This window comes from Petaurus breviceps, unplaced genomic scaffold, assembly GCF_028583685.1.
Source record: "Petaurus breviceps papuanus isolate PSGF00001 unplaced genomic scaffold, PetGlider_PUasm1.0 118, whole genome shotgun sequence".
Taxonomy (NCBI): domain Eukaryota; kingdom Metazoa; phylum Chordata; class Mammalia; order Diprotodontia; family Petauridae; genus Petaurus; species Petaurus breviceps.
This window is the reverse complement of record NW_027185616.1, coordinates 21,905,463-21,919,726: the sequence shown is the minus strand read 5'-3', so window position 1 is coordinate 21,919,726 and position 14,264 is coordinate 21,905,463. Positions and strand designations below refer to the sequence as shown.

Below are 14,264 nucleotides of genomic sequence, written 5' to 3'. Positions count from 1 at the left end.
ACTCACACCACAGCTACCAAGCTCGCTGACAGGCCTAGCCTCAAAGCCTTTCCAGTCATGGCTGGTATTTTCTCTACCAACAAAATCTTCAAGAAGATATTTTACTCCCACACCATGATTATGTAAGAGAGGAAAATTTACTTAGGTCTGTTATCTGGAAATATTAATAGCACTTCAGATTTTATACTACTTTTATAGGAAAATAGGTAAGGAGCTAGCATGGCATAATGGATGGAATACAGAGTCAGGTAAATAGACATTTAAATCCTTACTCTGATGTTTCTAAGCCATGGGATCATGAGCAAATCACTTAAAACTCCCTGAGCCTCAGTTTCCTCGTTTGAAATATGAGAATAATAATGCTGGAATATCTACTTCATAAATCTCAAAGATCAAAATGAAAAGCACCTAAAAGTTAGGTAGAAGATTTCTTTTCTACCCTTCTGTCCACTGAAAAGCCTTAGTAACAAAAGCTGAATGAGTGGTAGGCTTTATAAAGGTGTAAAGTAATGTGCTGGGAAAAGGACTCCTAAGGGTAAGGCCTACTAACGTAAGAACTTTGCAGCAATTCTTCTGGGGAGAAGTTTTTAATTTGGAATTCATGAATAGATTTCAAGGGACCCATGAACTCGGGCAGGGAAAAAAATTATTTTGGTTTTAAAAATATTTTGCTAATGGATAACTGTTTTCTTTTGTAATCCCATAAAATTTATGCATTTAAAAATGTTAATCTGAAAAAGGGACCATAGCTTTACCAAAGTGTCAAAATGGCTCATGAAACAAAAAAGGTTAATAACTCCTGTTCAAGGGGTGTAGGAAGTAACAATTTCGTGGTTATTCCTTTGTAATTTTGTCACAATTTGTGTAAGGGTTCTGGAAGAGGTGGTTCTGTGGGCAAGACAGAAGTATTTATTCTGTTACTGTGATCAGTAAAAGATGGGGGGAAGCATTGGTGAGCCAAAGTGTGTGAGAGAGAAAGAGTGTGTATGTACACACGTGCCCGTGTGCAGAAGTGTATGTGTATGCATGTGGGTACCTGTTTAAGAGTCAGGGTATTGGTGGCAAGAACAAAGGGAGCCTGAATAGCTGTTCCAACTAGGGATAGGTTTTCACAGTGGTGGTAGACATTCATATGTAAAAGGATGGTACTGCCTGTATGATTTTACGCCATCCACCATTTCAAATTTACATATTCCTTAAAAGGCAATTTAGACTTTGACAATTCAGTAATGTATGCTTTCTAACTATACCATCAAGATAATCTAGAGATATTTACCAAGAAAGAATAAAAGTGTTCCAGGTAAAGTTTTACATTCAATATGTTAACCTAAAAGTACTAGTTATTATTTAATCCAAGAAAATCAAATCACCCCTTTACTTCTTGCTGTCAATTTTAGCCATTAGTCCTTGTTTTTGATATATTAAAGTGATAAATGCCAAGGTAATTTATGGTCACTTAAAGACAAAACCACAACGTTATCACCTTATCTTACTGGTCTGAATGCTATTTTCAATACTTGTCATTTTCTACAAGGATTTTAACCATTAAAGCACCACAAGATAACTACAATGTTAGTTATGCCAGTCTCACCTGTTCAATTATTGCTCTGGTCTTTTCTGTTCCTACAGGGACATCATGAACATGATGCTGGTAGCAAAGGTAACTCATCACAAATTGAGGTGCATCAAATAACTCTCGCAGATAGGAAAAAAGACCGTATTTCCTAATGAATATAAAGATCACCAACAGAATGTTCTTAATTTTTTAGGTTGACTAGTGCATATTATAAAGTATATTTTTCCAAGTACAATTTTATTGTAAATAAGACCTAACATTTAAGAAGTATATAAAGTTCAAAATTAGAAATAATTTCAAATACTTACTTTAGATCATTCAGAGACCTTGTGGGTACTCTATCTGCATATGCGATACTGGGAATACAAACAGCATTTACTTTTAATTTGTGATTGTCATGCATCTAGATGGTAGGAAAGCAAAAGCATTCTTAAAAGGCAATTTCAAAACAATTACTAAAATGCCAAAATAATAAGTTTTACAACAAAAACAGTTTATGAATTAAGGGCTAGAATACAAGTTTATTTATAAAATCTTTTTTTTTTTTTGCTTTTTGGGGGGCAATTGGGGTTAAGTATTTTGCCCAAGGTTACATGGCTAGTTTTTTTGTGTGGGTGTTAAGTGTCTGAGGCCAGAACTGAACTTGGGTCCTCCTGACTCCAGGGCCAGCGCTAAATTTACTCACGGCACCACCTAGCCACCCCTTATTTGTAAAATCTTAAGAGAGGATTATGGAATATTAGGAGCAGTCTCATCTCATAAAACAGAGAAAAGCAGTCAAGAATAAAACAAGTTTAAGGTAAGAGACCAAATTAAGCAAAGTCTTTCTGAGAATATTTAGAATGATGATATTAGGACAACAAACTGATGAAAGCAAAGATTTACAAAAATTTTTTTATAATAAATTTCACCAGTAAGATGAAAGTCATCTTTTATAACAAAGAACATTTTTTAAAGAAAAAAGAAGAAAATAAAACCCTAGCAAAACAAATCAATACAATAAAAAATTTGAATATGTATGCAATACTCCACACTTGTGGACCTTGTACCTCTGCAAAGCAGTGGGGGTAACTTTCCCATATATTCTCATGCATTTTCTTTGTAATTCTGCAACATAAACTTCTGATTTTTTTGTGGTTTTTGTTCTTTCCATTTATGTTTTAGTCACTGTGTACTTTGTTTTCTTGGTTCTTTTTAATTCATTTTACATCAGTTCATGGAGATCTTGCCATGCTTCTCTATATTCACTGAATTTATCATTTCTTATAGCACAGTAATGCATTACATCCACATACCACAATTCGTTAACTGTTTCTAATTCTTTGCCACCACAAAAAAGTGCTGCTGTAAATATTCTGCGGTACATGAGTTTTTATTCAATGACTTCTTTGGGGTATATGCCTAATAATAGGATCTCTAAGTCAAAGGATATGGACGTTTTAGTTGCTTTATTTGCATAATTCCAAATTGCTTTCCAATATGCTTGTATTGAATGATAGCTCTCTCAACAATGGGGTCAGAGTGCCTGTCTTCCCACAACCTTTCTACTATGGGCTATTCCCATCTTTCCTCATCTTTCTCAGTTTGCTGGATGTGAAGTGAAACCTCAGGGCTGTTTTGATTTACAGCTCTCTTATTATTAGTTATCTGGAGCATTTTCAAATAGCTGTTTATAAGTTTTTTTGAGAATTGTTTGTTCATATCCTTTGACCATTTAACTATTGGGGAATGACTCTCAGGAACATATACATCTTGAATATCTTGGCTATTAAACTCTTACCAGAGAAATTTGATACAGATTTCTTTGCATTCAACCACTTCCTCTCTTAAGTGCAGAAGCCTTTTGGTTTCATGAAATCAAAGATATCTGACTGCCTCACCACTATCTCGTTTGGTTACAAATCTCTCTTACCCAGAGAGATGGGAAAAGTATGAGATTTGTTTCTCTTCTAATTTTTTATTCTGTGATCTTAGGTCTTATATCCATTTTGAATTTACTATGGAATGGTCTAAGCCTAACTTCTGTCAGTCTGCTTTCCAGTCTTCCTAGCATTTCTTATCAGAGAGAATTCTTTCCTAAATAATTTATGTTTTCTGGTTTATCAGACAGTGACTTACTGAATTTCACTTTGTCTGATTCTTTATTTTCTACTGTTTCACTGATCTACTTTTCTTTTTCTAAAAGTGTAACAAATGATTTTGATGACTGTTACTTTATAGTATACTCTGAGGTCTGGAAGTAATGTTCCTCTTTCCTACCTTTTTTCATTATATTCTTTACTATTCTGGATCTTTTGTTTCTCCAAATGAATTTTATTATTATTTTATTGAGTTCTACAAAATATCTTTTTGGTAGTTGATTGGTATAGCATTATAAACAAGTTAACTGGTTGTATTGGTATATTTATTTTGTTTGTCATATTCGCCTAGCCTACCCGTAAGAACTAAAGATTCTACCAGTATTTAAGTTGTCCTATATTTCTTTAACAAACAATTTGTAATTGGATCTATACAAGTATTTTGTGTAAGTTGGCAAATGGACCCCCAAATATTTTATATGTTTATTTCAAATGAGATTTCCTTTTCTATTATTGCTTCTTGGGTATTATTATTATACAGGAATGTTGTTGATTTTTGTGGGTTTATTTTGTAGCCTGCAACTTTGCTGAAATTATTAATTTTCTCAATAATATATTTGCTGACTGCTTTGGATTTTCTAAATAAACCATCTTGTCATCAGTAGCTTTATCTCCTCTTCAATTATTTTTATGCCTTTAATTTCTTTCTCTCATTTTACTGCTATTGACAGTCATTCTAAAATGGTATGCCATCTTTGCTTTACTGTATCTTGTGGGACAGCTCCCTAGTGTACCCTCAGGTATATAATGTTCCATGGAGGACAAGAACAAGAATCCAGGGCAGTGAGGTGGAATAGTGATTAAGCACCAGCCCGGCCTAGACCAGAGTCAGGAGGACCCGAGTTCATTGGGTTCCGGCCTCAGACACTTAACACCCACACAAAAAAAACTAGTCCTGTAACCTTGGGCAAGTTACTTAACCCCAATTGGCCTCCAAAAGGCAAAAAAAAAAAAAGAAGGAACAAGAATCCAACAGATGGTACTTCTTGATGAGGTGCTATATGAATTGTTGAAATAAGTATCCTTATATCCTTATCAACGATTTCATGGCTCCATTAAAAAGTTCAAGCATATCTCAGCATTCTACTAGATGTATATCAGTCAGTCAATAAATATTTATTAAGCCCTCACTGTGTGGTAGGCACTAAGCTAAGTAATGGGAATAAAAAAAAAGGCCAAAGACAATCCCTGCCCTCAAAGAGCTTACAATCCAAAAGGACAGACAACACACACACACACACACCCAACCTATAAAAGGGATAAACTGGAAATAATCAACAGAGGAAATTACTAGAATCAAGGGAGAATCAGGGAAAGGCTTTCTATAAATGAAATTTTTAGATGGGACTTGAAGGAAGGTAGAGAAGCCAGTAGGCAGGGATGAAAAATGAGAGCATTTCCAAATAGGAGGGCAGCCAGAGAAAATGCCAGGGGCTAAGAGACAGAGTGCCTTGTTTACAGAACAGCAAGGAGGCCAGAGTCACTGGATCTAGAATATGTGGCTGGGGGGAGTAAGGTGTAAGAAAGAGATGACAAACATCGCTGGCAAAACTCTGAGATGCTGAACCAGGTAGATTTTAAGTGGTAAATGTATAACAAGATAAATATAACATAATGTTAATTTGTGGTTCTTTAAGTCAGTACATGTGTTGCAGGAATCTATTTCAGTTTGACACCACTGATCAAAGAAAGGGGGCGGGGCGCTTGCTTATGAAGGGCTTTAAGTGCCAAATAAAGGATTTTATATTTTATCCTGGAGGCCATATAGTGCCACTGGAGCTTATTAAGCTGGGTGTGTATGTGTGCATGACATGGTTGGACTTGGTGTAAAATCACACTGGCAGCTGTAATGTAATGCCAAGCAAAGGCAACTTCCCAAGGTTCAAAATACCAGCATAGGTGCTCTCCATTTTACTCAAGTGAAAAATTAAGAACAAAGATCAAAATATGACATCATTCAAAATACAGCATTTTGTGTGTGATTCAATAATCTCCAAGTACTACCCCACCCCAGGACATTACATTCATTTAATCAATCACAAAGTCCCTCTTCTAAATACTACTCCACCCCTAGGCTGTACCTTCATTTAGTCCAACACAAAGCCCCTCTTCTCAAATGGAGATTAGTTTCCAAATCATAAGTAAAGTACATTCATTTGTTCAATCACAGAGCACAAAAAGGTCAAAAGTTCCCCACCCTTCGATCACAATTGAATCTACCCCCAGAGTTACAACAAACTTAAGCACAGCATTTAATACCCAGAGAGGTCTTTTCTTCATCTTGACAAGAGGCAAGTTCTCAGCAATCTCTGTTCCTGGGGAGACAAAGCTTAGCAAGGCCACAAGATACATTGCCAGTCTCTTTATTAATTCATTCTCTGTCTGCAGAACAGTCCTAGGACCCCTGAAAACATTAGCAAAACCCTCTCCCAGGATTTCTGTAAACATACAACAAGAAAATCCTTCTTCAGGGCTTCTGAACCAACAGAAAGGTTCCCAGACCCCTGCAACAACAGCACTGCCCTTCACCAGTGGACAGAATTCACTCTGTCTGCAGAACAGTCTCTGGAGCTCTGAACCAACAGAAAGGTTCCAAGACCTTTGCAACAACAGCACTGTCCTTCACCAGTGGACAAATCTGGCAAAATAACATCGAAACAGACAGACAAAGTACCAGCAAAACAGCCATGTCTCCTCAGTCCTTGGCAGCTCCGGGGGCAGCTCTCAAAGTCCTGGGCAATTCAAAGTGGCCCTCAGCAATCCTCTCAATCTCTTTCTGACTCCAAAGGTGCTGCTTCCAAAAAGTTCTTCTGCCTCTCTCTTTTCTTGTGTCTCTCTAAATCTATGTCACCAGCTCCTCCCAGTTCAGCCCTCTCTTTTCATGTCAACAAGTCCATCCCACAAGTGGGATTAACAAGCTCTGGGTTTTAACACCAAAATCCAAGCCAATACAGGGGGATCTTTATATTCCATTACTATTACAGCAGCTGAATGAAGGACAGTTTGGAGTAGTTAAAGGCAGTAGGGGGCAGGCAGACCCACCAGCAGACTATTCCAATAGCCTAGGTATGATGAAGGCCTGTATCAGAATGATAGTAATATCAAAGGAGAGAAAGGGGCATATAAGAAATGTTGCAAAGGTTAAAATGGGCAGGTCAAGTGCTTCTGCAATTGGTGCAAAAAGCTTGCTCCTCCTAAGCTGTCAAAGCCACTTAGAAAATAAAGTTCTCTAATCATTTATCTGGAAAAGAAATATCTTGATGACAGTCTTTGGCACTGTCAAACGGTTCAACCATCAGACAGAGAAATGGCTCTTTCACTAGAAAGGACACAACCATCTGCCTTACCAGTGCACCCTAATGCCCACTGGACATTTCCATTTGCCCTGCTGCAGAACTCTCCAATATGTACTGCTTCTTATTAGAATATGAGTTTCTAAAGAACAGTGACTATCTTCCTTCTCTATTTGTATTTTCAGACTTTAGCAACATTTATATGCTTTTTTATCTTCATAGAAATGACAAGTTCATGGAAGCTAATGAGGTCATCAGATAAGAGTACAGACAAAAAGGAGAAGAGAGATCAAGATAGAGTCATATGTATGCACAGTCAGGGGGTGTGTAACAGAACATAAAACCTGCACAGGAAATGGAGGAATGGTCAGAAAATTAGGAAAAACCCATTAAGAAAACTCGCTTAGGGGAAGTTTGCTTATAGGAAGGCTTTCACACCTTTTGCTAATTTCTTATTAGGCAGCTAGTCACAGCGGGTTGTGATGCCTATGAAGTATATATACTGAGAAGTGTATATGTACTATGAGCTCTCAAGATTCTTAATGGCCATATGTTCAGAGCTCCCTGACTGCTCAGATATAAAGGCTCTCTCGATCCAGGGTTGTATGTAAAAGTGTAGAGCAATATTGCTTTGATTCAGGCAGTCAGAGCCCGGTCTGTCTTTATTTCTCTGTATTTTCTCTGAAGTTCAGGGTGCTGACTTTTCCCTTGAACTAGTGAATGTAATTAAAAAAGATTGTTGACCCCTTAAAGAGCTATCTTTCCTAGTAAAGCAGATCTAAGAGCCTGTGCTAGTAGCCATTCTGGGTATTTCAGTGTGGTTGCCGCTATTACTACAGAAGTCAATAAAGATTTACTAATTAAGATTATTGGTATCTGGAGAAAACAATTTCTAGTTTCAGTTGGATGCTAAGGTCTTAAGTCAAACTGCAAAGGCTTGAGAAATGAGAGAGGCAAGAGGTGGACACTCCCCTCACACCCCACCTACTGGGAGTTATCAGGAATGTTATAAAGGAACAAGAAAGCAAATGCAATCTCAGCTTCAAGAGGCAACATTTCAACGAATAAGGAGGCCCCACTGTACTCTGCTCTGGGCAGGCTACGTCTAGAAATAATGTGATCAGTTCTGGCCGTTTTGGGAAGAAAAATAATAAGCTGGAAAGGATCCAAGGCAGAGAATCAGGACGTTGTAATATATGAGGGCTTGCTGAAGGATCTGGGGGTATTGAGCCTGGAGAAAAAATGAATCAGGAGGATATAACAGCCGTCTTCAAAAATATAAAGGGCTGTCACCTGGGAGAAGGATTAAACTTGTTTTATTTGGCTCCAGTAAGCAGAACCAGGAGCAATGCTTTATAAAATACAAAGAAGGCTTCCAACTAAGACCGCAATGTTAGGGTGTTGAAGAAGAGTCCACAACATCCACAAACATACCACTAACGCTCTAAAAATGCACCAGAAGGAATACTGGTGAAAAAAAAAAGACCAAAGAGAAACTGTCCAGGCTCTGGGACTGTCAAAAACCAGTATTAGACCTGAGCAGAGACAATCCAGTGTAGGTAGAAGGCACAGTGTACCAGCAGTGAAATTGGGCCAGAAGGGGCGGCCAGATGGCTCAGCGAGTAAGAGCACCAGCTCCAGTGTCGGGATGACCTGGAGATCGAATCCCGGGCTCAGACACTCAGCACCACACCCAGAAATAACGGGCCGTGTAACTTTAGCAAGTTACTTAACCCAGCTTGTTTAAAAAAAAAAATTGGGCCAGAGGCATTGGCCAGCAAGCCCTACCCAAGTCACAAAAGGAGCCAGGGGCCAGCAGTGAGAAGGCAGCATAATGCTTAGGCAGTCTATTCTTGAGCCCCAATAGGAGACAAGGTCAGACCAGCACCTGGGCAGTGGATTGTCTAGGCAGCTCCTGCTTGAACTACTGCAAGATACAGAATCAGCCTAATAAGGAAGCAGTGTGCCCAGACCAGCACTTAGTCAGTCTAACCTTGATCCACGTGGGAGATAGAGCCACACTACAGAAACCTAGACAGCTCACAAAGCCCACATCTGAATTACTACAGGAGGCAGGCCAGAATAGCACTTAGGGAACCCCAGGCTCAGAGAACTCAAATCCAAGCCAGAGTAGAAACAAGACCCAGGACAAAACCTGAGGTTTTGCTTTGCAGGAGGTCTGCTACCACATGTACAGCATTTGGTTCGAGCCTGTCAGGGTCACCGAATGTGATATAAAATGTAGCCAAGTCTGGGTTTGGGGCTGCCCTAGGAGGCGACAGAGGAAGGTCAAATTCTAAGTCTAGCATAAGGAGACTGAGGACCACTCTTAGCCTCTATGCAAAACCAAGAGGGACCTGTCCACACCACCCAAGAATACAGGAAAGTCTGAAAGCTCCAAACCAGAAACTGGCCCGAGATCTGAGTAAATAGCACAAAATGCCAAACACAAGAAGAAATACTATAAAGTAAGAAAAGACCAAAAAGGAAACCCAGAAAAAGAGAGGATCTCCCTACCACGTATATAAAAGTACCTGGAAGAATTTAAGCAAAAGATAATAGATACATTCAATGAAATGAGAGTTAATGAAAAAAAGAACGTGAAGTTGAATTAACAGAACAGAAAATAGTAAATCTTACCCAAGTACTGGACTCCCTGAAACTCAGAATGAGTTAAATAAAAAGCAATGTGAAAAAAAAAAAGTGAAAAAATTTATTGGTTACTACCTATGAAAAGAAACCCCAAAATGAAAACTTCCCCCAAACACAGTCAAAATTCAGAGTTTTACAGGTCAATAAATACTTCAACCAGTCACGATGAAACATTTCAAGACCCAGGGAGCCACATTCAGGATCACTGAAATTTGGCAGCTACCACTAAAAAAGAAAGGTTATCTTGGCAAATGATATTCTAAGAGGCAAAAGCTAAAAGGCTTACAACCAAGAAAAGCTTACCTGCCAAAACCGAATATAATTTTATAGGGGAAAAAATGGACCATTAATAGATTACCTTCAAAGGACTCCTGATGAAATGCCAGAGCCAAATAAAATTTTAAATGCAGGCACAAAAGTCAAGTGAAAACTAGAAAAGTAAATACATTTGAGCAATAGAAGGGTCTATACAATGGTGAAATGCTGATATTTTAATGGGGGAGAAGAAAAATATCCCTTTAGAACCATAATATTTTCAAGAATCAGAGAGGGAATTAAATAAGTTAAACAAGACAGAGCACCTAGGGGCGATTTTGTTGTTTTAGCGGTCTTAGAAGAAAAGGAAAGGAAAGGGAATACTGACAGAAGAGGAAGGAACTTACTACAGTCAATCCTCAAATTTTGTGGGAATGTTTCTAGAAAATAGCACAAAAGTAAAAAAAGTATGACTGTTGGTACATTGAGCCTATGGGAAATAGGGGGTTAGGTTCATGTGACTACCAAAAACTAATCTTTCACTAGCGATGAATGAAAATACATTTTTTTCTCTGTACAATTCTTTACAACAAATCATTCATCCTAATAATGCATTTTTCCTAACATAGTAATCATGAAACAACCCATAAAATGCTGTATACAAAATAAAATGGGTAACATGCAAAATATATTTTCTTGATCCTTTTACCATTTCCCTCCCATGGCCCCCTGAATTCTGGTTCAGTGTAGAGTATGAAAGACTGAAAGCCCCATCATGAACCTGGAGCCACCCAAGCCTGAGATCAGATCAGCCACCAGAGTGGTTGGAGGACCAGTTACCCCTAGGAAAGGACCACCCAAATTCAAGCAGAGGCAAACCCGTCAGTTCAAGAGCAAGCCCCCCAAGAAAGGCGTACAAGGTTTCGGTGATGACATTCCTGGAATGGAGGGCTTGGGAACAGACATCACTGTCATCTGTCCCTGGGAAGCCTTCAACCACTTGGAGCTGCATGAGTTGGCCCCAGTATGGCATCATTTAGCTGACCATTCCAACTCCAGGCCTATGAAGACAACCTCACCTTTCCAGTCTTATTTATTCTTTGCTCCCTTATCCCAGAATTTTCCATGTGACAACCCCACTTTGCTATTCTTTTCCTGAAGTTTCATTCAGAAATCAGGTCTAGGGAAGAATTCCTCCTCAGAAGGTTGCTTGATCTCTTTGCAATCCAGAGAACTGAGCCTTTACCGTAGGGCTAATTCAGGGCTGCCAGAGACATAGGCAGGTTGATCTTTAGGTTGAAACAACATTTTATTCAGCCACCTCACCTCCTTTCCATTTATTGACTTGTTCAGCTGACTGTTCTGCTTGGTCTAGGAGGGGGCAGCAGTAAATATGACCCTATACCCTAAGTGACCTATGAGTGTATTTTTATGCCTGGAAGGAACTTGCTTACCCTTCAGGAAACTTCCCATGGAGAAACAGACTTGTCTCCTTCCTGTGGCAATAACGGACTTAGCATGTAGGGGGAATTGATTGAGCTTTATATTCAGCATTCTCTTAGAGTTCATGGGGAGAATTCATTCTGGAAATTCAGAGTTTATTGTATCCCTTCCTTGGGCATTGGGAACTGGGAACCCAAGACTGAATGGTAATATAATTTAATTAGGGAGGGCATCGCCCCACTGTCAGGGATAGAATCAGCTGATACACCCACTGTAACCCACTCTGCTATGTGTATTGTCTCCACCATTAAAATATAAGCTCTTTGAGGGAAAGAACTGTCTTTGCTTTCGTAATTATATACCCAGCATTTAATACACTGCTTGGCATAGGACAAACACTTAATAAATGCTTTTGTCATTCAAAAAAATATATATATTTTCTTGCTTAGCAATTCCCTAGAATTCTGTGACCTTTTGTGCTAACCTCTCAATTAAAAAACATGATTTCAGACAATATTCACTTTTCATAATATGTGAAATACAAGTACCATAAATACTTTTCTCCTTTTTGCAGATGTAATGAATTGTTGATTTGTCAACACCAAACTCATGGTCAACAATGACTGTAGACATTCTGGCACAAAGTTCATCTAACACACTTTTATTTTTTCACTAAGCTGCATCATTAACTTTGCATGCTTGGGCTTAGAGACCCCAAAGGACTTGTACTATGCTTTAGAGGCATAATTGCATCCTAAAACTTACGTTTTAAAGGCAATGAAAATAGGTAATGAATGCACAGGGGAGGGTGCTGTTCACAATGGAAGGTTAACAAAACCAGTAAAGCACTTAGTAGGTTATCAGTTTCTCCACGAACTTGCTTGCCTCACACCTTTTATTTTTTTTCTCTACTCTGCACAGCTGTGGATTTATGTTTGTCAACATGAAAGTGTAAATTAGGTTACTTATGTTACTAGTTAAAGTTAAATGCATGAATGTCGAGGATTGAGTATCTCACAAAATAGGAGTACAGAAAATCAGTAATATACAAATATGAAAGAAAGGATGAGAGAAAATGGCATTACATGAATCTTGCTCTCTCATCTAAACTGGGCAAAGGAGGACTGAATACACCCACCCGCCCACACACACAGTTCTTTAGTTGTGCTTAACTCTTTGTGATCCCATTTGGAGTTTTCTTGGCAAAGATACTGAACTGGTTTGTCATTTCCTCCTCCAGCTCATTTTATAGATGAGGAAATGGAGTCAAACAGGGTTAAGTGACTTGCCCAGGATCATATAGCTATTAAGTGTCTGGGGCTGGATTTGAACTCAGATTATCCTGACTCCAGAGCTAGCGCTGTACGCAATGCACACCACCTAACTGCCCTACCGTGTGTGTACAAACACACATACATATACACATATATGTATGTATACAAAAATATACAAAGAATCTGGTGTAGAAATACATTACACGTAACACTAAAAAAGGAGTGTAGTGTTGATGAGGGATTAGTCATAAGCAGAGGGTTGAATGGGAAGGGGGGAGATTAAAAGAAAAGAAAAAAGAGTAAACATCTGTAATCAGGGGCAGGATGAAGAGAAGAAAAGAGAGCCAGGGGAGTAGAAGCTGGTCTGCACCGAGAGGTCTGCGTGTTGTCTACACAATTAGACCATAAGGATCCAAGAGAACTGGCACTGTCTTTTACCTTTCTTTGTACCCCTGGCATAGTGCCTGGCATGTAGTAGGTAATTAATAAATATCTGTTGCCCAACTGACATTTCCACAAATAATATTCTATAATAATGTTAAAAATTGCAATTTGTTGCAATCTGCATAAACTGAGGCAATACTCATAAAGATAAAATCACAGATCCTTAAAAGAATGAAATTTATGATAAAACCAGGAAGACAACAAGTAAAACCAAGAAAATCTATAAACTGTTACCTGCTAACATAGTTAATTACATCATGCTACCTTGGCAAGAAAAATAAAATTTTGGCTATTAGGCATTCTTTGACGTCTGAAATTGAAATCATCTACTCGAGATGTTCAAAGTAGTATATCACTAAGTACTTGCCTCTTTGAGAAAATTTTCCATATCTTCTTGACTTTCAAATACAAAAGATCTCAAATCATTTGATGGAATATGATTTTCAATATATTTGGCATTTTTGTAGTCTTTCACGTGGATCTAAATCAAGAAAAGAAATAGGATATTTGTGACTACTTAAATAATTTAAAAATAGTGTCTCTATAAATGAACTATCAAAGGCCAAAAGTTCCAGAAGAAATAGTTTTAAGGCTCAACATTTAAAAAATAATTCTTGTTTAAGCTGGAAGTTACAATTTAATTTATCAAGTCTAGTCCTGCATATAGCTAAATACATTTATGAAACAAACAAACAAATCCAAGGCTCCATTAGCAACTGATTAATGGAGTCCGTCACTGACCAATGTTTTACCTTCAGGGCATTTAGGTTCCTATTTTGTATATGTTTTTGATGAATTAAAAATATAAATCCATGCAATACCTCAGTGAAAATAAAAGTTTTTAATAAATATATCAAGCTATTGAAAAATGTCCTAGGTCACAAATTTGACACCTATACACATGGAAATTGAAATGGGTCACTGGCAAACCAAACACAAAGTATGAAAAAAAAATCTCTTTAGAACTTAGAATTCATATGATGACTTTAGTATGAAGGTAAACATTTTTGGAAGAACAATTCTTAAACTTGGCATTTAATACTCTAGTGTATTAAATGAATACCTGCTCTTTGGTTAAGTCCTGTGTTAGGTGCTGGCACAGGGGAACAAGGAGAGCAAGGAGTTTATAATCAAAGTGGGTTTTAAAAAAACATAAGCTGTATTGTGAAATTCTCCCCAAAATAAATTG

The 14,264-nt window shown here is 38.0% G+C and overlaps 1 protein-coding gene and 1 pseudogene across 1 annotated transcript in view; one reads left to right on the top strand and one right to left on the bottom strand.

Annotated features, from left to right (window-relative positions):
* The window catches only part of SMC5 (structural maintenance of chromosomes 5), a 396,836-nt gene that overhangs the window by 26,492 nt on the left and 356,080 nt on the right, over positions 1-14,264 (bottom strand). The window contains exons 12-14 of the mRNA XM_069087011.1: positions 13,443-13,556; positions 1,885-1,979; positions 1,592-1,724 (exon numbers count right to left, since the gene is read on the bottom strand). Of these exons, the coding sequence (XP_068943112.1) occupies positions 1,592-1,724; positions 1,885-1,979; positions 13,443-13,556 (342 nt within the window). The remainder of the gene's footprint in view (positions 1-1,591; positions 1,725-1,884; positions 1,980-13,442; positions 13,557-14,264) is intronic.
* On the top strand, positions 9,483-10,954 carry LOC138160447 (retinal rod rhodopsin-sensitive cGMP 3',5'-cyclic phosphodiesterase subunit gamma-like; annotated as a pseudogene).